The sequence below is a fragment of the Semicossyphus pulcher genome, unplaced genomic scaffold, assembly GCF_022749685.1.
Source record: "Semicossyphus pulcher isolate SPU_LCO1_2020_fin unplaced genomic scaffold, fSemPul1.0.p SCAF_5, whole genome shotgun sequence".
Taxonomy (NCBI): domain Eukaryota; kingdom Metazoa; phylum Chordata; class Actinopteri; order Labriformes; family Labridae; genus Semicossyphus; species Semicossyphus pulcher.
Window position 1 is genome coordinate 29,729,172 of NW_027211726.1, and position 23,353 is coordinate 29,752,524.

A 23,353-nucleotide genomic window follows, 5' to 3' on the forward strand; every position below is an offset into this window, starting at 1 on the left:
ACTATATTTACAAAAACAAACACTTTAAAGAAACTTCTGAATTTATTTTTTAAGCTCCGTTTTCATACATAAAAAAGGAACTTAGATTAACAAAGAAAAATAAAAAGATCTATGAAGATCTTTTGTGCACTTAGAAAGATCATCCTGGCAGTTTATTGCTAAATCCTTTCATAGATTAAAAAACTGTTTAAAATCAGACTTTGATCACAATTTTTTACACCATGATCGTAACCCTCTGTCATCTGTGATGGATATTTAATGGAGAATCCGAAGCTGCCAATAAAGTAAGATGAGATCATTATTAGGGAGGATTAGCATGTCTATGATGCCATCTGAGACATTTATAGACTGAAGACTCACGTTAGCATACAAAATAAACCTGCAATAACCTTTAAGTTTTAGTGGTAAACCTGGCTGCCATAAGCAACATAGGAAGCTGCAGATTGTTATGAGACGTTTATGTGTCTAACTCTGTTTATAGCTCGATTTCATGACCTATATAAGATCAGTTCTCTCAGCTGGGGTCTCTGGAGACACTCGTGTGAGTTACATAAACAGCTCATCCGAAAATATAATCAGCAATTATGTGGAAAATTACAAACTGTTCCAAACTCATGAAACCACTGAGAGTCTGCGTGTCCTGTCAAGGTAACACTTTCATTACTGGACAAAATCAGAGGAGAACCAAAATAATGTTTAGTTTGCTCTGCATTAAAAATAATACCTTAAACAATGCAGTTAAATGTAGCAGTTATTGTAGAGAGCACAAGATACATTTAAACTTTATTTTTTACAAACAGAAATCATGACATTTGCTGGGTACCCACTCATTCAGCAAACTAATAAAACAAACCAAAAATATAAAACACCTTAACGAATCTTTACAGGCCTTACCCGCCTGAAGAGTTGAATATCTTTCAGCAAATACAGACTAAGCCGTCAGAAAGTCATAAATAACTAAATAAAAAGACAAATAATATTTCTGTTGACCTAAAAATATAAGTCGTGAGTAAATGGGGAGCTGTAATCCAGGAGTATGAGGTGCTTCACCGCTAACGCTCTGATGATTTGAAATGCTGCTCATCAATCGTTGTGAAGACATGACCTTCATTCAGCAGAAAAGTCAAAGAATTTCTGTTCAGCAAAAAGAAAATAATAAAAGTATGTGAAGTGATCAGAAGAAGCCTATACTGCCTACATCCAAGGTTTGCATACACGCACACAGAACACAAGAGGTACGATGAGGTCAAGAGGTACCTGATGTCTCTCATGCTGAGGTGCTCCAGCTGTCTCTTCAGGTCGTTGAAGCAGATGCCCTCATGAATGACAGAAAACTTCCTGATGACGTGCAACACCTTACAGAGTAATCAAGGAATCACTTTAAAACCTTATAGTGCTGTGATGGTGGTTCACTCAGTGAACAAGTTTCTTTTTTGTCTAAGGCAACGTGCCTAGAGACAAAAGCTGCGTCTCAGTTAGGGGGCCGCATGCTTCAAAGGACGCGGTCTATCAAGGTCGTTAGTGGCCTGTGTAGATGCTAAAGTCGAACTGAAATGAGACAGTCTAGTCTACAGAGGATTTCCTGTTTACATGAACAGCTGTCGCCTAGCAACAGGTAGCTAGCTGGCTAACTAGCTAACATAACTAACGTCAAGTAAACTAAAGGATAACTTCGGGATTTTTCAACCTAGACTCTATTTTCCCATGTGTTTGTGTGCAAGTGATTCAGGGAGGGAGCACCGGCCGGCAGCCGCCAAATGAGATACTATGTAACGAAATGGGGCACCGGGCATACGCCAATATACAGCCACTAAAAGCGCTTGTTTTTGCTACTGACAGGCTCAGATCATTATAATAAGTGTCTGACAACACTGTGGCAGCCATGCTACTTTACCTTATGGTCTCTGTTGTTGTCTGTAACCAAGTCTCGCTCACGGAGAAGTCTTGTGGTTCTTTTGGTAGTGTTTTATTTTTGGTTGTGTTGCCACCATACAGTTAGCAAAATTTGCTGTTACAGATGGTTGCTTTTCCAAATCAACAGAGAAACACGTTTACTCAGAAAACCGCCCTGACAAGTCCAAAGACTCACAAGGAACACTTTTATAGGAAACAAATCAGGTGCAAATGAACCTGAATTTTGTGTTTTAACAAGAACTGCACTTTTTTGTCATGGTAACTCTGTGTGTAACTATGTGAATAGCTCAAAATCTTCGTAAATATAATCAGTGATCTGTTGGGCTTAATACCACTAAAGGCACTCACCTGAGCCTGGAGGGTGGACAGACCATTTGGTGTGATGCCTTCAAGATGTCCACCACAATCACTGTGGCCGAGGACTCCTCCAGACGCTGAGGCAGCAGTGATGTTCATATTCACATCAAACGCCTTGATAAACATCAAAACAATGAGTGTTTCCAATTTTTATAAGCAACTTTTTTTAGCTCTGACGCATGTGGCAGATGAAAATGTAAAATTCTGTATCACTGTGATTTGCTATTTCACCGTTTTGTTTTCTAATCAATAAAGAAATCCAAAGTTAGAACAGATTATTTCCATCTCTATGGTAGAAACATTTTAAAAGTTTGCGTTTCTGCTGATCATGAAAACCTTCCATGTGCTCCTGTACCTTTCCAAAGAGCTGCATATGAGCTTCTACCACCTCCAGCATGTGGGACGTGATCTCATTCAGGTCCTTGATACAACGGACATCCATTGCCAGCAATGACCTCTGACCCTGATGCAACAAAAACAAAAGGAGTGCGTCTTATATTAGCTGAATTCAAATGTTCAGACATCTTTGTTCTTGCAGACTTGTGGAGTCTCAAAAGTGTGAGTGCTGAGTCCAAAGCCACATTTAAGCCGGTCTACAACGGGCCTCAAGAAGACTCTGCAGAATACCAGAGTATGCTTGGGATGCAGACTTCCCTGATTTACCCACAATGCATTACAGTGCAAACAAGACTTTGTAGTTTTTACAACTGCAGATGAAAAAAAGGAAATAACTTCTTATAAATTAGTAAAATGTAGTGATGGCGATGAAAATGCCACTTTACACAAGACTGAAATCCACGAGGGCTCAGTTCACAGGTCCAGTGAGAGTTTGGTTTTAGCCTCAGTCGAGCCCATCATCTGTAAACCCTGTGTTTTTATCACTTACTCTGAAATTGCGCAGACTTCCAATAACCTTCACATATGTTCCAACGGGAGCCAATGTCATCAGAGCACAGTCCTGTCACAAACAGAATTGTAAGTTATTTTTCACTAGTTTGCTGTGCACATTTTTTTCCAGTTGTAGTTCTGAATGTAGTCTTTGGATGCTACTGGCCTCTGAGTTGACCCACTGCTTCACATTTAAGAGTGGGCCGGTCATGTCATCCAACGAGTACTGGACGTTCGTCACGAAGGGAGCAAATCCTCTGACGATGCCCACCACAGACACCTGCAGCGAGAGGACGCACAGGAAGGTATCCTCAGAGCAAACTCCATTAAAGAATAAGTAAACTTACAGGTTAGACTTTGCATGTGTCCCTGCAGGTGAACAAGGTTGTATTAAAAAGCTGGGTTTGTCAATGACATTCCAGAAAGACAGGACGTAATTTACACTATCAATTTCTTCCCCCAAATTCTTACTTTTGAGAGTCTTTTAAGTTTTTTAATATAGATTTCTTTCACATATTAAAATTTAAATAATCTGGGCACATATTCACTTTGTAAAAATGTAGGGCCTTGCAAAAGGTAACCAATGACAGAAGTGGGAAATAGTCATTGTCATGCAAGTCAAAGGCCTGACAAAAACTAAAAGACAGACCAAAGACATCATTAGACATGTTAGACACAGACACATCATTTTTTTTACAACGTCTGGGTCACTGTTTACAAGACCACAACTAGATCACGAAAGCGCCAAATTAGTTTCATGACAACAAACAGTCGTGATAAACGCGCCTCAACTCCAGAAACAAGCCACTATTTAATGTCACAACCATCTTACTAACAGCAGATAAGTGATGACAATCTGATGGATTAAGCCACTTTGTCAATTATACATTTAACTATACATTTATTGGATTTTCATATTATCCAATTAGAACAATAGCTTAAATATTGTCCTACATTTTATGGGATTGTGAATCCACAGTGCTTGAAGTTCCTCTTAAAGTTTAGTAAATACCACCATGAGGTTAACACTGTTGCTTTTGAGTGAAACATCCTGACAGAGTAGTGATGGATTGCTATGTAATTTACTTCAGATATGGTAGATAAAAATACCTTTGATCAAGCCTCACCAACAGGTCAACTCTTGAACCTGTCCAACATTTTAGTTTATGACTGAATGCCAGTAAAGGAAAGTCAAATCAGCCTCAAGGGCAGGAAGTGTCACAGTGTTAGCATGCTAACATGCTAAAGTAAGGATGGACGGTGCAACTACAAACCCTCATGTAAGTATGTAGCTCAAAGTCGTGCTTGCGTTCCGTTGTATACTCTTGTCAATCTGCAGTCTTTGGAGGATACAAAGTCCTTTCAAGTCAAAAGGCTAATACAAGTCATTGATGTAAAAGAGAAAGGCAGTCAAAGACGCGCCTTTTCTTATTTTGTATCTATAATTACTAGATTTGTGACTGGAAGATAAGTTATGGGACTCAAGTAACCAAAGCCTGTGTTGAATAAATCCCTCTGTACATCCTGCAATCTTTGTTAAATAATCAATCGTACCTGGTTGAGTTCCCAGTCGCAGATCACAAAGCTATCACTGCCGACTAGAGAGGCCGACAGCAGCTGAGACACTGTGCAGGGTAAAATCTGAAGAGAAGCCCTCTGTGGAGACATCGCGGTGAAAGAATCCATTATCTTTGTACCCTTACAAAGTGTTTTCATTATTGACAGAAGAAAGACGCACCTTTGATATCACTGCTTTGTGGCTCGTCCCAGCAGAGGACGGACTGCAGGCTGTGTGAAAGCATCAGATGCAAACCATGTAAAGACAGAAAAAGGAGTCTATTTTGTTTGACTGATTGAGGTATACTTTAACTCACCTTGATTCCACATGGTGAAATATCTCCAAATGTAACCATCACACACACAGATGCAAAGATTAGGTCAAACTTTAAGGCTTGCGATGATGAGAAGCAGAACATAAACAAGAGTCAGGCTGGCAGTTCTGTGAGAGTGAAGCTATCAGGTGTGGCTGTCAGCCATCAGGTGTATCTAATTACAGCAATTACCTGAGCTGCAGTTCAGGAACAATAAGGACGAGGTGGTCAGGAGGAAAGGCCTCAGCATGATTCAGTTCTTTAAAAGCAATGCAATTATCATCATTTCACTTCCTTTTATTCAAAATCCATGATTCCAACAGTGATTGACAGGTGTTCACACCACTTCTGATAAACTTCATTTAATCTCTTCAAAATATTTTACAATGACAAGCGAGAAAAATTGTTCATACAAAGTGAGAGCAGAAGTTTGCCTGGCTGTGAGTCTTTTGTGTGAGTTCTTTATCTGAAACAGGACGTCTGTGAAGTATCGCCCCGATCCAGGGCCACCATATGATGTAGCACAGTCCTGCATTGGGATATTTTGCCACAAGTGCTATGCTCTCTGTTACTGACCGATATATTGTACCGTCAATTTGCTCACATCACGGATGTATTATATATCCCACATCTGCGCATGCTTCATCATAAGGCTATAAGAGTTTTGCTTTTTAAAGAACAAGCAATAGAAAATAATGCTTGTGGAGACTAAGCGAGTGGAGCCAGACTGATATGGTGACTTTAGAGGGGAAAAATACACACATTACCAATACTGCAGCCAATATAGTTTGGATTGTGCACTGATTAAACTATGCAAACATACTCAGAAAGCTGCTTTATGAAATGAAAGTTAATTATCTTCAGACCATTTCTAGTGCGGACCACTGTCTGCGCAGCTGTGGTGCTCTGGAGTCGCAGCAGGCTCTGCTGGAAAACCTATATGATGACATCATTCCTAAATGACCCAAAGCATGGTTTTCTGCATTATTAGATCTGTATTAAAGGAGCAATTCAACCGTCAGTCAAAGCTGGTTTTCTCTGTAATCGATAGAAACAATAATATTTGAAATTGGTGCCATAGCTGTGGAGGAAGTTGCACAAACAGCTCGTGGTTTCGCCCATTCTACATTCCTACAACACCCAATGTGCATTGCGCCCCTCCCTCTGAAAGGAACGGCCCAGCGAGAGACGCTGGAGTGAAATACGACCGTTTCACTGCAGGCAACGGCTCAGAGCGGTACAGAATCCGAAATACGACAAGAACATACCGGTGGATCGTCTAAAAAATCTTCAGGTCTGCAGTCTACATTTCAAACCTGATTTTGAACGAGACATGACATCGGAGGCGGGCGTCCTAGATTGAGGAAGTGTAGTTTAGCGACTCCCTGGCCTCCCCCGGATGACATTTTACGTAGTAGAGGTTTTCCAGGGCCCACTGGAGAAGCAGATAGCGTCCTCTAAAGGCACAGAGCCACATCAGCTGACTGACATTTTGGTTTGGCTCTGTTACACATTCTTTTACATCATTTGTTAAAAAAGCAGCCTTCTGAGTGTCTTTATATAGTCAAACCTGGGAGCACACATGGAAAAGCTCTATTTTCATTACAGCTCAAAGGTACTAAATCACTGCTTTATCAGTAATCTGGATTCTTACTTTTAAACTTTCTCTGTAATAAATTCAACGAGCCGCTCGGCCACTGAAATGTCCGAGTCCAGGCAGACAGCTAAGCTTAATCAGGGGTACGTCGTGTGGTGGTCCTGGATCAGGGCTTGTGATGTGGTGAAGTTTGATCGATGTCCCAGAGATCCAAAGAAGACTTTTCCACTTCGTCCCGGTACCAGTCAGAAAGGACCTCTGACCCACGTTGTCTACCAGATTTTCTTTACACAAAATCACAAACAATAGGCCAATGAAAAACATACGAGTATCACTATCACACCAAAGGTATTGACCTGTAAATATACCACTTTATCGTTTCCATGACTGAAGAAAACTGAAGCTGAATTAGAAGAAAAAAAACTGAATCCATCACAGCAATTTACAGTCAAACAAGTCAGGCTCTTAAAAACAGAGCACATCCAGTCAAATGTACATCAACCTTGTCCATCACGTTGATCCTGTACAGTATTTACACATGTGCAAAGGAATTTAACACAACCAATCACAGGGTGAAATCTCTGTAAAACCCCACACCTAGCATTTGTTTGGCAAACGTCTAAAACCTCACAGGAAGCCACGTCTCTTTCTCCCTCCTCCCTCGTCTCGAGGGTTGAAGGAAGAAATCTGGCTTGATGCGACTCTACCCATCATCCTCTGCTCTGCTTGAGCTCCGAGGATATGGGTGACCTACTTTTAGTCCAAACTTTGATGCTCGTAAACCACAAATACCACATTCTTGAAGCAAAGCAACATTGTCCAAAGCAGCGAAGATGTCCTGCAGGACAGGACGTTTTAAATACTGATTTATGGTATTTAGATTCATACCAAGGAGAGGGTGAAACGTGGTGCATCTCAAGTACAGCATCTGCCAATTATGTGTCTGGGTGCAAAATCACGGAGGCCACTCTAGTGTCAGAAAGGTAGCAGGGAATTTGAGAAATAAGGCAAATATCAATCGTATCATTAGTGGAAACAAAACAGCTAAAAGGTGGGAATTAAAGGCCATCTAGCAGATAAATATTTGCAACAATTCAAGAGGAAATTTTATTTCTACCACCGTTTGAAGGCAATGAAATAACCAGGGTTGTTTGGTTTCATAGGTGCCTGTAAAACAGCACAAATTATGTACGTGTGACCTGAAAGGCAAAAGGGGTCCCGCACACATGATCCTCCGCCAAGTGCTGCAACAACTTAATAGGCTTAGAATTAGCCTGTCGGAAGCATGAAGAAAGGGATTACTGTAAGATCCAGAGCCAAAGGAAACGAGCAGCAGTGACACAGTGAGAGGAGATCAAGTTAAACACAACAGTATTATGTGTCAAAAAAAGAAAAAAAGAAAAGCAGAGATCCTCTGGCTCATGGAGGATTGTGTCGTGTGTGCTGGTGTCGTCTCGCGCTTCTTCCCTGAAGGTGAGAGGCACTGCATGCATAAGTAGACTGTTGGCTGACATTGTGTTCGCCAAACAAATACCAATGCGGTTATCACACTGAATCCAGCCTCGCAGAGCTGCTCGATACGAAGCAGCAGGTAGTTATCAGGAATAAATACAAACAAGAAATCAAAGTGCTTTCAGGGAGAGTCGCTGAATCCTTCACCCTCTTTTACTCCGTCAGGTCTCAGGTCTGTTAAACGGACTCAGCTGTGAATATTCATGTCACACCTCACCCTTCAGATAATTGAATCAAGGTTTAGGCAACATGGGGATTAGTCTCAACAGTAGGTGTGGAGGAGTCACTCCAACATGTCTGAATGTAGACTAACCTGCTTTACTGTAGTGTGCTTTGTTCTTGGGTTTCCTAGTGCCAAGGATAATTCTGGTTTATTTAAACTTCCGGTTTATTTTCAGCCGTCTGTAAAAACGTTCTTAGTTTGTCATAAACCTTTTAGAATATAAATAATGGTTAAAGCTTTGGATAACTGTTGTCCTGCCTCCGCTATAACACTGCACTCACCAAAATAATTGCTGTGATCTAAAAACACATTTAATCTCACGGGCCAAGAATTTAACACTAGAACTGCCAGCGGGTAAAATGTACCAACAGCTGTCTTTTGACTGTAACTTTTTTTCCAGGAAATACTCACGCCCCCCAGTCTTTGACTTTTCCTTAAAGTGTGCTCGGTAGCGCCCCCTATTGTTAAAAAATGTCAACATAAAGCCTGATTTTAAATATGGCCATTTATACCTATAACCACCAGCACGTCTGATTTACCCATATATAGAACGCAGACATTTTCGCACTATTCATTTCGCGCGTCTAGATTGATACATTGTATGTTGCTATGGCAACGCCTTTTTTTCTACGACTGTGTGTCATCAAGCTGCTCATCCAGTCATAAACTCCAATCCAACATGGATATATATTTCATTGTCATGTTGTCATTTTGTAAGCTGCATAAAGACACCACATCTAGAATTTCATTATACAACTTTGTGTTGGAAAATGATAAATAAACTAAATACATTCCAATAGCGGGTAAATTTTACCTGTTGGTGGTTTAAGGTAGACCCCGGGAGGTTCTAGTGTTAAAGCAGACGCATGGTAAACATGACATTTAACGAAACCACTTAATTGGGAGGTAAACTACTTAGTGGGAACGCCTTTTATATACTCATTATATTCCCTAAATATTAGAGCCTTTAGTTGACTAATTGTTGCATGCTAATTTATTGTAATAATCATTATATTATATATATTTTGGTGCATTAGAAAATTGTTTGTCATGCTGCACAGTTTTGACAATGTTACTTATAACATTCAGAGAAAGTCAATACTGTAATAATAAGCTTTTAAAAAACAATTTAGCAGCTAGGCTCTTTTTCCATATCAAACTGGCAACACTTGGTCACATGCATACATTACCCACAAGGCCACCTTCTTTAAAGGGGAAGGCCTGGCTGGTAAAACTGCAAATATGTCTAACAAACAGCCAGAATTGAGTTAGATTTCACCAATAAATGTTAAAGAGTCCTCTCTTTTTGGGGCATCCATGCTTACATGCAGTTGTATCAGAGTTTGAGGTTATGTTAACGGTAGTTTTGTGCACATTTAGTTCGTCAAATTGAAAAGTATTACATTTATTTAAATGTATCATTTTGCTCTGATCAGCATTTTGTACGTTTTAGGGCCGTGACGAACGTTCATTCAAACATTTGGTGTTGTGTTGGTGTTCTGCTTTATTTTCCTTCAGTTTTTTATTTTGTTTATTTAATTTTTTTTTGAAGTTTTCAGTGGTAAATCTTCACAACTTCACGCTGTGTGCGAGTCATGCTATTCAGGAAAGCTTGAGAGGCATAGGTGCGGTTGCAAACAGTCAGTTGAACTTGGTTGCAGTGCAATAAACCAGAATTATCCTGTAGACTCGACTGTGTGAAGCGCTGAACTGTTTTGAGTTTAAGGCTCTATATAAACTAAGATGACCTGTCTTAATCGTTTTACATTCTGGTACACTGGTCATAGGTGTGTCCGACACTAATCAACTTATCTTGTAGTTTTGCACAGAGCAGACAGAAGGAAACACCGGCCAGGAGCACCTGCTAGCCAGACTCTCACTGATAAAACGTCCCCCGCCCAAACAACCAACGAAGCAGCCTTCAGATAAAAAAAATCCACAATGTTATCTTCAAGCACCAAAGTTTGGAGATGTGTTTCCCCGCTAAGAGAACAGAGCAAAAGTGACCTTGATAGTGGAGAGTTTGTCTACAAATACCGGTCATGCTGTATGTTTTTTACTACCTGAGTGTTCTGGGCATGTCTGCATTTGATGCAAAAACAGAATCGAATTTGGATGTTGATGCTGGTGCTCATTTACCAGGCTGCAGTTTGCAAGTCAGGTTCTGTTAAAGCCTTAAACAGCTTCCACACTTTGGAGGTGACTGTGTGTTAATATGGGCCCTTTGGATGAACGTACGCTGTAATGATCACAGGATAATGTCTCATATTGCATTTCGTTACGATAATTAGCACCAAGTCCACAGTGGTATTTGTAGACAAACTGTTTTGACTTTCACTTTTAATTGAATCCAGGACTTTACGGGGTCGCTTTGCTCTTCCATCACGCTCGAGTGATTCTGTAAGGAGGAAGTGGAAGCTGTGATGTGATTAGCCTGAGACTAAGCTGCGGTTTGGAGCAGCAGCAGCAGTGAGTGTCGCACCTCCTCTCTGCTTCGGTAGAAAGTCACAGCTAGAAGAGGACTGAATGTGCTTGAACAGTGGATGCAGTTTAAAGGTGAATTCCTGTGTTCTTACATCTGGGCCCCATGTTTCTACATACTTTAGGGTCTGAATGGCTAATTGGTACAAAACATTTTGGCATTGCCCCAGAAGATTTGTTCAGTAGGCAACTGTAATGTCTGCAACATAAACCTTGTCTGCAAATGCACACAATCAAAGTACGTCCACTAAAAGTTTTTGTTTTCTTACTGACAAGTCGAGAAATCTCTCTTTTTAAATCCACCAGACTCCATTGAAAAAAAAGGGTATTTCACCTTGCAGAACGAGGAAGTTTCTGGTCTACAGCTGTCTCGATTGGTTAGTTTGTTCTGCTATTTTGATTGTGTGGGATGAAAGCGATCCTCTTAAAAACAATAATCCAAAAAAAGCACCTAAGTTGAGAAAGCAGAAGACCAGCACCTCTGGTGTTCTGGGAGGTTAAATTACTGTTTTTGTCCAAGAAGTCAGGTGACTTGAATACGAGAGCGACAACGGCTGCTTCTGCTGAAAGAGCAATCAATAACTTTTTGTACCTTTTGGTTATTCAGACCCCAAAATCAGTTTAAAACAAAATAGGGCCCAGGTTTACAAACACCCCAATTCCCCTTCAAGCCAAATACAAACATTGTCTATTCTAAATATTGTTCCCCAGTTACAAAAACATAATACCCCGTTATGTGACCTCCCAGATTAACAGTAGCCGTTGAGATGTGTACATGTGCTTGATCGGCTCAGTCTGTGGTGCCGTATGTTCGTCCATCACGTGTCCCAGTCCAGCTCTCTGCAGGCGATACGGACCAGTCTGAGCTCCAGCTCGAAGGCGTCAGGCCGCTCCTGAGGGTTGGCCGACAGCATCTCCCTGATCAGCTGCTTCATGTGGCTGTTCATGCTCTTTTTCCGGGCGGGGATCAGCAGCTCCATCTTTGGGTTCTCTAACAAGGCCTCCCCTAAGGGTACAATCTCTGAGCCCTGCTGCACGTAGCTCCCCAGCAGCTCCTTCTGAGTCTCCACGTCCACGAAGGTGATGCGCTCCACCATGGCCCAGATAATCACCCCCAGGGCGAAGATATCCGCTTTGGCCGTGTAGTGGCCCTCCCAGACCTCCGGGGCCATGTAGAAGTCTGTTCCGCAGGCTGTGGACAGGAAGCATTTGTTGACGCTGGCGGGCTCCTCAGGGTTGAGCCCCGAGGTGGAGCACACCTTGCTCAGACCGAAGTCGGCCACTTTGAGGGTGGGTTCACAGGAGCCGGCCGGCGTGCACGCCTGGGAGATGAGGATGTTGTCCGGTTTGAGGTCGCGGTGTATGATCTGGTTGCGGTGCAGGAAAGCCAGAGCGCTGCCCAGCTGCAGCATGAAGCTGGTGTTGGTCTTGCGGCTGGGCTTGCGGGAGAGCAGGTAGGCGTTCATGTCGCCTCCATCACAGAAGTCGGTGACAAACCACAAGTAGTAGGCACAGCACGGGTCGAACGTGATCTCACCTTTCAGAGACGTCTCCACCAGCTGCAGTAGAGACACAGAAGAAGAAGAAAGTTAACCACAGGAAAAATGTGAATAGTTATTTTTCTTACTGTTATTATTTATATCATCATATTTTTAATCCTTTTATGCCACCTGCACTTTTGGTCTGTTTTTATTACTTGAGTACTTTATTTGAGCTGCTGTAACGAGTACATTTCCCCAGTGGGTGACCAATAAAGCTTATCTTATCTCATCTGGTAAGGGCGGAGTGAGCACCTGCAGGCTGCACATGTGATGTACTAATGATATACAGACACTGTTACTACTGTTATATATAACTGAAATATAGGCTATTTAGAACCCGCATCCACTTGGCGTCTTTTTCTTAGCGTCAGCATCTTTTTACAGTTGTTTAAAAATAAAGACAGAGCGTACGCGGCCGCCGAGAGAAAAAACGCTGCACTAGGCGCGTTTTTTCAATGCGGCCGCTCCGAGTGTTTCAAGCTGAAAAAATCTCAGAACTTTTCAGAAAGGCGCTGGTGTCGTCACCGCTGCTTTTTTCAGGCAACCAACCAGATGGGGCGCCACTCGTCACCCTGGTTACCACCAAACATGGAGGAGCAACTTGTTTTGGCCGTTTCTGTCTACCCGGAGCTTGACAGAGACCGAAAAACAGATCTGTGGCAGACACTTAATGTTGATGTAAGTGTTGTGCTTTTATCGCGCTACGCATTGTAAGCTTGTTGTTAGTGGTGTTGTAAGTTAAACTTATTGTTGTCATAGGAACAAAGCACGTGTGCAGCGTTTTTTTCTCTCACCGCGCGCAGAGTTTATTCTTCCACCACACAAGCGCTTCATCCCAGCGCTCCCCAAAGGTGCTGTGTGGACACGGGGCCTTAGGTAGCTGCCTTTGACCCATACTCTGTCACTTTATCAGACAGGAAATGAGCCCTTTGGAAGAACTTGATCTGCAGCGTGTTTGCCCTTAAGAGTCGCGTAAAATGTGTGCCGTTCATGCTCTGGGAGGTTGACTTAAAAAAAACATAAATTAGGCTTCTATCGGCTGAACGGCTTCTGTTAACACTTCAGAAACAATCACAGGCAAAAGGAACGAGGTGACTGACATCTGTCTTTAAAAGAAATAAAAACAGATAAATGCACGACCTCAAACCTCTACAGACAAACAATTATATCACTTAGGCATCGGCTAGTTTACATGATTATTAATGCACAGCTCTGCAGTGTGAGGAGAAGAAAATGTCGCTCATAACTAAACACGCAAGGTTTCTCTGGCTTTCATGTGGTGTCGCCTCCCATCTTCCTTTGTGGGCCATTTCTTAAATGAGAGCAGCGTGAGGGGGCTCTCATCTTTAATGCTGCTGCAGGAAGGGACTTCATTTCATCTCTCCCTCTGACAGCCGACCACAGACCAGTGAGGTTTCATCCATCTCACGTTGAATTAAGATTAAATGGGATGTAGCTCTGGAACTTGATAGATGGTGTATTTTTTATTAAATATGAAAAGCAACGACTTTATTAAAGAATAATGTCAACGATAAAACGCTCATTTTCTCAAGGCGATTTCAAAATAAAAACTGAAATACTTTTCAATAATTACACACTTGATGAATAACTCCACACTAATAGTCACTTAAAGACGAAGCACAGAGAGAGTTGAAGTGTATGCATTGTTAATATCTTAAGTGTTAGCTCTCATAAACCCGGCAAAAGCAGTTAAATATTCATCTGAGAACGTGAAGATAAATGTCATTCGGAGCTGCCTAAACCGCTCATTAAAGCTATTGATGTAAACTGCTTAACAGGCAACACGGATGCTCTGAATATGTGGTGTTGGCAATTCCTGGTGGAAGCCCTGCTGTAAACAAATGCCTGCAAATTGTTTGACATGCCGGCAGCCAAAGAATCCACTGCCCAAAAAGAATGGATGCAAATTATCCCACAGTTGGTGCGGTCAGATAATTCTGCCCTATTATCATGTGTTCTTCTGAAAGCACGTACTGGAACATTACAGAGCAATAAAAAAAGAGCTGGAATAAAAGGGATTCTGGGAAAGTGTCCAATGCTAGCGCTGCAGAAAACTGAATGAACGTGTGACAATGGCCCAGCGTGCTGCTGAGAGACTATAATCAGGCACCGGCAGAGAGCCTGTGTGCCCGCCGTCAGACAGCGGGGAGGTACTGCGACATGACAGGCTGCAGACAGGTTGACTGGGGAGGGGAGGGGACAGGAGGCCCCCCCACCTCAACCTGACAACACGTTCTTGTGAATGTGGGATCCAACCAGAAACATCCAGCTCCTCTGCTAATGCACATTAGCAGCACGCACGGAGGAATTTAAACCAACTGCTTATTTATTATCGTCTTTCTTTCATCGTCTTACACAACGATAATTACACAACAAACAGCTAGCTTGCTGCTGGTGATTCACTTTGTGGTGCTAGAAAAATCACTGACCTTTATATTCAGCCTATTAGCTGCACGTTGTCACACAGGCGATGTCACAACAGCAGTGAGTAGCAGATGGAAGAGTAAACATTCCTCCTATAATCCAGGATATGTCACAGGATATTCAGTATACAAATTAAGAGTTCGCCTATTTTCAGAAACAGCAACATGTGGCCAACAACAAGTGTTTTAAACACAGGCTTGAATGTGGAGCTGGATTCCTCTCCTGGCTTTTGACCGCTTCCTCTCACATCTGCCCTCCGCTCTGTGACTTGGGGACAGGAATGTTTGGCACTAAATCTTGCCAACAAAGATTCAATCAGCAGATAATAACAGGATCTGCTTTGGCAGGATGTGAAGCAGAGTCCGACTGCTGTGAGACTCTTAAGCAATACTGACATGGATTTTAAAGAGGAGCTGGAATGAAAATGTGGATTGTCCACTGATTTTTCACCGCTATGACTTTGCTGAGGTACTCAGAAGGCTGCTTGCTTAAACAAAGAATGTGCTCTACGATATATCGCTTAACAATCGCAATTGTGACATGCACATGTGCAATAGTCACATCGCAGGTCAAACTGCTACTTTATTGTAACTTGGCGCAAAACGAAAACGCGCCAGTTTCTCGTTTTCCACGACTTCCCTGCAGGAACAGTCTGTCTGACATCACATTAGTGCAGCTCGTCACCAGAGCAGAGTGAACGGACCGCTGAGCTGCAGAGTCTGTGTGTCACCTGCCTGCAAACTGTAAACAAGCACACAACGCTGCTGCAGTCACAGATCATGCCAGCGGGACGATCGAGGCAGACGCTCGTGGCTTATAAGTGAGAGTATTCCTGTTATCAGCAATACCTCGTCCCGGTGCTCGTTAATGCTGTGGCCACATGAACGGACCATTAATGGAGTGGACAACCCGCAGAGTGTTTGCTTTAAGTGGCTTCACCTGCAGCGCACACACAGCGTGAGGTGTGCAGATGAGAAGTAGAATACTGTGAGCTTTTATTTTAAAAGGTAAACATCAGCGAGCTCGTCACGCCACTTAAACATATAAAACACAGAGAGAAACAGTAGATGACATACCGTTTAAGTAAGCCTGTTTGTATTTATTAAATAAAGAAACGTGTCGCTCCTCCTGAACTCTCTCTACTTTCTCACGCAGGTGTCTCTGAACCAAATGTGGTACAGGTAGGAGAGGGGTTTGTTCTGTTAGAAGAAAATAGACTTCGAGTTTTTAAAAGTATGATTGTTAATTGTTTATATGGACATAAAAACACACTGTGTTTATCTGGTATCATTCCCTGTAATTTTTTAAAAATCACAATACATATCACAGAACAAAAAGTTATCCCATAGTTTTTTCCACAATCGTGCAGCCCTACTACAGAATATTTAATATAATAAAACGTGGGGATCACCGTCTGCTCAGCTGTGAAGCTCCGCCACATGTTCTACAGACGGTGCTGTATGGACTGTAAACTATGCAGTCAGTACGGGATCTACAGGGAGTGGTACTAAATATATATAATTCAGCCCATATTATCAGCTGATGTGGGTTGTCACTGGTATATTGTATTTGTGTATTTATTTTGTAATATGTGCCAACATGAAAACTTTTTTACACAACATATATTGCAGAAACGATGCTTGGGGTACATCAGAAACGGTGGTTTGGTGGTTTGGTTTACTCAGCACATGTAACTGAGCACTGATGCTCAGCAGATGGTGGTCTGCACTAGAATCGCTTAGGATGTACAATAGTCTTTATGAAAGTTATTTGTTCAAGACAGCCGTTTTCTGGGTGCTGTTGCATAGACATTGAAGTAGAACGTAATCGCACAATCCAGGTGTTAAAGGGCCAGTACACCAGTAAAATCAGTGTCATATCATTGGCAAAAAAGGTTATAGGTATGGTTATAGTCGATCAACAAGCCAAGCTATGGAAAGGAATCTGTCTTCACTTACTGCCATAAACAATGTTAACAGTCAAATTTGTAGTTCTTGTAGTTTTAAACCTCCGATAGCCTCAGTTATTGTATCTTGGATTAGCACATTGTTTGGCCGGACACTACCACAGTGATATTGGCGTTATTACTGCCCAGTACATTCATTGTTTCCAGCAGACACATACTGGCAGCCTGGACATCCGCAGATAGAACGTTTTGTTTTTGTTTCGGTTTCATTTTGAATATTGTGACACGTTTATCTGACAACAATCCTGACGTAAGTGCTCGCTGGTAGTTTTCAGTGTTTCACAGGCCTTTGTTCCTCCTTGACTATTAAATAACTGCGCCATAAGAGCTCTGGGTCATCAGGTGTAAAATAATGAAACAAATGAACTGTAGATGATGGGTGTCAGTTGTCTCAGTAATGTCTGAAGGCAGACCTACGTTGTGTGACTCTAGCGACACTCCCTTTTTATTGACGGTGTTTGAACAAAATGTACAGAAAGAAAGATCTTTCCTTTGTGCCATTCCTGACGTCCTGATATCAACAAAGACACAGTACACCATAATCACGTTCAAGATATAGGCGGGCACATAAAATGGACTATAATGCAGGTGGAAAATGGGAAACAATCTGCTGGTAGTTAGCACTTAAAAAAATGTGGTTCCATGTTTTTCTCTTGTCAATCAAGTTGTTCCTTTTTAAATTTACTTTCTTTCTTATTAGAGTCAATTTAAAGGGAATCTGATCCATTTAGCATTAACTCACAGGTAATGTAAAGCTGTATACAAAAAAGCAGCGACAACTCGGGCTGTCACAATGACCTCATGACCGCAACACTGCGGTGATGTGACGCCAAACGCGGGGAGGACCCCATTATTTCTTTATTGCCTGAGACAGACGGTATAAACGCCGGTACGCGTAGCTGCGGGAGGAAGAAGGTAAATGATCAGCAGCTCAGAGTCTCCGAACGTCAGTTGATGAGGATGAAGGATAAAGAAATGTACACCACAGTGAGTGACAGGAGGGACGGGAAGGACTTTGCTGCTCGTGCTGCTTTATAGACGCTAATTAAGTTTTAAAAAACGATGATAACCAACGCTTTTTCTGCGTCTCTCAAGCGACATTTGTACGGTGTACTGTATGCATTAAACAACAAACAAAGCATATACTGATATGTTTAGACAGCTTTACAGACCTACATGTCCAGCACTCTTCCTCTTTCTCTCAGTGGAGTAGTTAGACCATAAATTAGGTAATTTGCAAAAAAATCAAAAAATACATGACGGTAACCACGCACTGCACGGTTGAGCAATCATAAATCACAGCAGGGGAAATTCCTCCACCGCGACAGCCCGAGCAATAACACCACAGCCATGGTATGAATTAAAGGTATCTTTATTGGGCTTCAACCAAGCCTTCACCCAACAAGTACACGTAACCCCTACACACAACTTAACACTGATTTGCTAACAAAAAATGCAGAAAATGTCAAAATATTGACTTTGACTAGATTCTACCCTCGGTTAAAAGCACATCTAACCGAGGCTAAGCTACCCCAAGTCAACTTTCTTCCACTGAATTAGCAGATACAGTCATTTTCAATTATCGCTCCTTGAAGACTTTTATTTTGAAGCACCAGCAGGAAGTGTTGAGTATGCCAGCAGCACATTAGCTTTGCATAAAGTTTCCTGTTACGTACCACTCAAACTGAAGCAAGCAAACCAAGTACGTGTCCTCCCTCATCACAGCAGTGTTTTAAAGCCTGTTTTTACCGTATTTAGCATTTCACATGAACTCGGCATCAATGCAGATATACTGTTTAACTACAGCACGCTGCACCTGACCCTGTTACGGTGAACTCTGTGTCTCACCTCCAGGTAGAGCGGGGAGCTGGAGCCGTGGTTCATCCTCTGGGCCAGCTGGTCCCGCTGCAGGATGCACTCCTCCAGGTGGATGACGTTCGGGTGCTGGCTTTGGATGCTGCTGAGGGCCCAGAACTCCCGCAGGGCCAGCTCCACATTCTCTGGAGAGTGGCAGCGGATCTTCTTCACCGCCACCCGGGCCCCTGTGCGCTTCACCACTGCCTCATAGACCACGCCGTAACTGCCGCGCCCCACCTCCTGGATCAGCTCGTACTTCGGCTGGCTGCTTACCATCCTAGTCCTCACTGTGGACAAAGAACAAGTGGTTAGTTTTCTATTTATTACATTTTTTGTTTAGTGTAAACAACATCATTAAACAATAACTTCAATGCAGCTCGGAGAAGAGTTATAGCCCAGACAAACAGAAACTGAACAAAAGTTCGTCAGGATGAGGTAAGTGAGTGACGTAGATAAAAGCATTAACAATAAGCTAGCCTAATAAGTGTGTCTCCTGCAAAGTGGGAATTTTCAAAATTCCCACTTTGTTTCCACAGACAGCATTTCCTGCATGCTAAGGAAAAACAACAGTTACAAGTGACCACAAGGACAAAGATACCCACTTAATTCACATAATTTGGACCCCAAAGGCCTCCAATAGATTTCACAGAAACTTAAAAATTACTTTGGATTTATCCCACTATCCCAATCCAGAGAAGCCTTGAAAACAATCTGAAGCTATCCTTTAAGATAAAACAAATCAAAAGGATAGGTTTAAACTGTGCTGCAGTTGGGCATCATGTTCTAGCAAGCAGCCTCACGTGTTATCTGGCATATCTCTCGGGTCTACGATCCCCAATACAGATATACTGGCAGGGCTTTTTAACTGGTGGCACTGGTGCTACCAAATTTCTCAGTTATATGTACCTGTGAATGTGTTAAATCTTTTCATGGTATCAATTATCTTATATAGTAATTAATTGTTTTCTTATTGACATTGTAGAGGCCGCTTTGCCATCAGTCTTTTCCCATGGTTGTGTGATACAAATCCGGGCACATGCGCCTTTCTTCTTCTTCATCATCTGGGATTTGGGATGTGAATAGGAATTCCTCCTCTGCTATGTCATAAGGATAATTGAACTTGATGACCATGTCATTCTCCTCCTTTGAGCGATAACTTGGTGCCCCAGTGCACCAGGGCCGGGGGGGGGGGGATTCCCTCCTAAATGCTTCACATAGGCGGGATCTTATTTATGGGCTTTACCTTGTCAACATTTTCCCTCAAATCTAATTTGTTCTCCCACAAATTAGCATCAGAAAGTGTCTGAACTATAATCTCATAATGCAATAGGATCATTTCGATTGGACTGAATGCACCCACGTCAAATTCTGCTTTGCACGCTCTCAAAAAATTGTCCCATTTGTTCCCGGTCTGGAGCCCTGACCGGAGATTACACTACAAAGCCAACATTATTTTCCCTTTGCTCCCATCATGGTAAAATCCTCCCCAACCACAAAGTCAATTACATTTTTGTCTGAGAAACACACGATCCCTTAAAATTCCCCTGGCCCGTTATCAAACTCCGCAATAAATCCAGATCCAGACGTTTTTTATGGCTGTAACTGGACCACACAGATCACAGCAATGCCCATTTCATTGGAATGCTGAGGTTAAGAGGCGTGTGATCTTCAGATTAAAAAAATTGACACGTTATTTGATACAGAGCCACAAAAATGACCACAGTTTTAAGTTGAAGTTTTCAGTATCAGTAACAGGTTTATTATGTTACCTATGTGAGGTGTTTATGACTCCTGTATGCACATGTCACAACAACATGTGATGCTTTCCAGATATTGCTCCACCACTGACAGTATGCACAACAAAGCAGTTACACTGAAAACGGGAAGTGTGTAAAAGGCACAACCTCGGCCAGAAGAGGTCAAATAATAGTCTCACACATCCTTGTTAAGTACCGACATAATCCTGATATACCTGCCTGACCAGAAAACAACACCAGGGCTGCAACTAGACTGTTATCGTTAGACGCTTTCATAATTAGGCTAACGATTTTCTAATAATTATTCATCAGACTAAGACAAGTAAGTACTTGAAAGGAATTAAGGCCAGGCTTTTCAAAATGCAGACTGCATAATTGTTTTCACAGTTGATTATTTTAATAATTAATCAATTAATCAGTTGGTGCGTCATAAATGGCTTGTTTTGTCAAAAAGTCCAAAATCCAAAGATTTTAAGTTTCTGATTATATAAAACAGAGAACGGCCACAAACGTCCATTTCTGACAAGCAGGAAACTGAGGACGTTTATGTACCAGTAGGTCGGATTTATTCTTGATAAATGTCTCTATCATCATAAATTAATTTTCTTCTTTCATCATTGTAAAAACATACATGTCCAAGTATTGTTTTGACCAATTCAAATTATAAATTATTATATGCGGCATATTTGATCTATCTGCCAGTTACATTGAATTAATGCCCGAGTAAAGATGAGTGGGTCCTAATTTATTCACAGAGCCTGTAGAGTCACATTATTGATCAATATCAAAACTAAAATAGTAACCACACAAAATAAGTTCAGTCATTTTATAAACAATCAAACATCATAAACGTGAAGTTAGCAGAAACATAACTGAAGTTACTGGTCACTGACAGTTGAAAAACTCACTCAAACACCTGCCTGTAAATGACAACTGAGTGGACAAAATATAAAACTTCCTTCTAATGTTAATAAAGAAGGTCAGGAATAAAGCCAGTGGATGTGATAAATAATTGATCTCCAAACAGTCGGAGGATAAAATCTGTCTCCTTAACAGAAAGAATGATAGCCAGCATGCTAACAGGCTAATTAGACAGCCACTTGCCTGATTGGCTAACAGGCTAACAGCTATGTGGCCTTGGTTAGCTAACGTTAGCTAATCACGTTAACACCAGCTAACAAAGAGTCCAGCTCTCCCCAGCACAACCGACAAGCATGTCTGCGTCTCGCTTATATAATGCAAACCTAAAACAAGTGATCTTAAACCGAACTAACGCCGGGGGCACGAGGAGGCGTGCATGATAAGCACAGGGTATTGACAGTTTATTGTCCTGTGTGTATGTGTGCGTGCGTGCGCGTATGTGTGTGTGTGTGTGTGTGTGTGTGTGTATGTATGTGTGTGTGTCATCCAAATAGCCAGATTCCCCACAACACACACACACCTGCGAGACAAGTAGACAAGTAGCTACAGCAGACGAGACAATGGTCTAAATGTAGACAAGGCTGCAAACGCCACGCTGTAAGTTGTCATGTTCTCAGTCTCACCTTCGAATCGTCTCTCAGGGGTTCATTTGTTGTCTTCCTCACTCTCCCTGGCAGCCATTACCGCCGCACACGTTCTGCTCGCACAGTCAAACCAAGGAGGTTTTGTCAAACACTGGACGTGAGAGCGTGCAGCTGCTGTGCAGTGCAGCGCAGAGGTGGCCACAACGAGACAACTTCCGGCTTCGCGTTTCAAAGTAAACTCCCGTTTGATAAGAATCCGAATAAATATCTAAAGCAGTAAAACTTTATTGATCCCGAGGGAAAATTGGGTCATAGTAAAATTACTCCAATTGTAGAATAGAAACTATAAGTATAGAGAAATTTTCAGACCGTAAAAAATGTGAAGTACTGTTAAAGGTAGGTATTATAGTCGAATTAGGCTATACAAAAGAGCAATATGTATGAGAAAAGTAATAGAAAAGAATATAAATATGTAAAAAATATGCCATATAACACAGTGTAACGGCAGAGTAATGGGATATATGAAAAGTATGAATAAGAAATATCAGTATTAATGCCACAGTATTGCACAGCTGAATTTTTAGTCAAAATGCTGATTTGTAAATGTTACATTTATACAAGGAATTATAACAGTTAAAGAGTCTGAAAATTGGGAGAGAATTTAAAGACACACATTTGCATTTTTTTGTTTTGTTTTGTTTTTTTCAGAATGTGCCGATATCACCCATCTGGAAATATGAAATATATCTGTATGATGTCATATCCTTATACAAGGATATAACATGCAAGACTCAACCAAGCCTTTCCAATGTTAAATGAATAATATTACTGCCATTAAAAGATTTTCTTTACAAGATTTATTAAGGTATGACCAAAGCCTTGTTTTCTTTTTTCAAAAACTATATACGTAGACAAATAATTATGTATTAAACATAATTGTTTTTAGTAATATAATAGACTGTGTATAAGAAGCACATGTAGCCTAGTTTTGTGGAGTAGTCCTCTTGATTATTGGAGCCAGAAGTGACCTCATTTGGACAAGCCGTTGGATACGAATTGCTGCACCTTTGTCCTGGTAGACAGGTACACTCTAATACCCAGCTTGTGTGTTTTGCTCTAAATTGAATCTAAAACAAACATGACGCTGTATTAAAGAAGATGTGAAACTAGCAATTGGGAACAATAGGATCACACTGGGAATACATTTTGGACAGAATGCCAGTTTATCAGTCCATGACCTGTGTTGAAAAATGTTTTTGAGTTAATAAATTAAGTGAGAATAGATTTTTTTATGGTAGATTTGGATGAAATCAAACTTCTTTTTGACAGGAGTTGCCTCCTGCTTGCTGTTAGAAAGAATACAGGTTGACAACAATTTCACATTGGCTTAACTTCTTAACGCTCTCAAGAAGATGTGCTTTAAACACCACGTTGATATC

General features: G+C 41.5%; 2 protein-coding genes across 2 annotated transcripts; both read right to left on the reverse strand.

Annotated features, from left to right (window-relative positions):
- Positions 1-1,052: 1,052 nt before the first annotated feature.
- LOC138609452 (replication protein A 32 kDa subunit-like) lies at positions 1,053-5,046 on the reverse strand. The gene is made up of 9 exons (XM_069682089.1): positions 5,034-5,046; positions 4,898-4,947; positions 4,714-4,815; positions 3,326-3,439; positions 3,158-3,229; positions 2,627-2,734; positions 2,263-2,385; positions 1,258-1,355; positions 1,053-1,134 (listed from the first exon to the last, which is right to left on the reverse strand). The coding sequence occupies exons 1-9, from the start codon at positions 5,044-5,046 to the stop codon at positions 1,053-1,055; spliced, it is 762 nt and encodes a 253-aa protein (XP_069538190.1).
- A 1,698-nt stretch (positions 5,047-6,744) lies between these two features.
- Positions 6,745-22,043, reverse strand: pdik1l (PDLIM1 interacting kinase 1 like). Its single transcript, XM_069681538.1, has 3 exons — positions 21,954-22,043; positions 18,644-18,939; positions 6,745-12,402 (listed from the first exon to the last, which is right to left on the reverse strand). The coding sequence occupies exons 2-3, from the start codon at positions 18,926-18,928 to the stop codon at positions 11,662-11,664; spliced, it is 1,026 nt and encodes a 341-aa protein (XP_069537639.1). The 5' UTR covers positions 18,929-18,939; positions 21,954-22,043; the 3' UTR covers positions 6,745-11,661.
- Positions 22,044-23,353: the final 1,310 nt, after the last annotated feature.

What these genes read in the sequence shown, in the direction of transcription:
- pdik1l (XM_069681538.1), bottom strand. Translation starts at nt 18,928, where the DNA reads ATGGTAAGCAGCCAGCCGAAGTACGAGCTGATCCAGGAGGTGGGGCGC. An exon ending in GCTCCCCGCTCTACCTGGAG is followed by an intron (nt 12,403 to 18,643) that starts GTGAGACACAGA and finishes TCTCTACTGCAG; the next exon opens with CTGGTGGAGACGTCTCTGAA.
- LOC138609452 (XM_069682089.1), bottom strand. An exon ending in GCGACTGGGAACTCAACCAG is followed by an intron (nt 3,440 to 4,713) that starts GTACGATTGATT and finishes CTCTCGCTGCAG; the next exon opens with GTGTCTGTGGTGGGCATCGT. An exon ending in GAAGTCTGCGCAATTTCAGA is followed by an intron (nt 2,735 to 3,157) that starts GTAAGTGATAAA and finishes TTGTTGCATCAG; the next exon opens with GGTCAGAGGTCATTGCTGGC.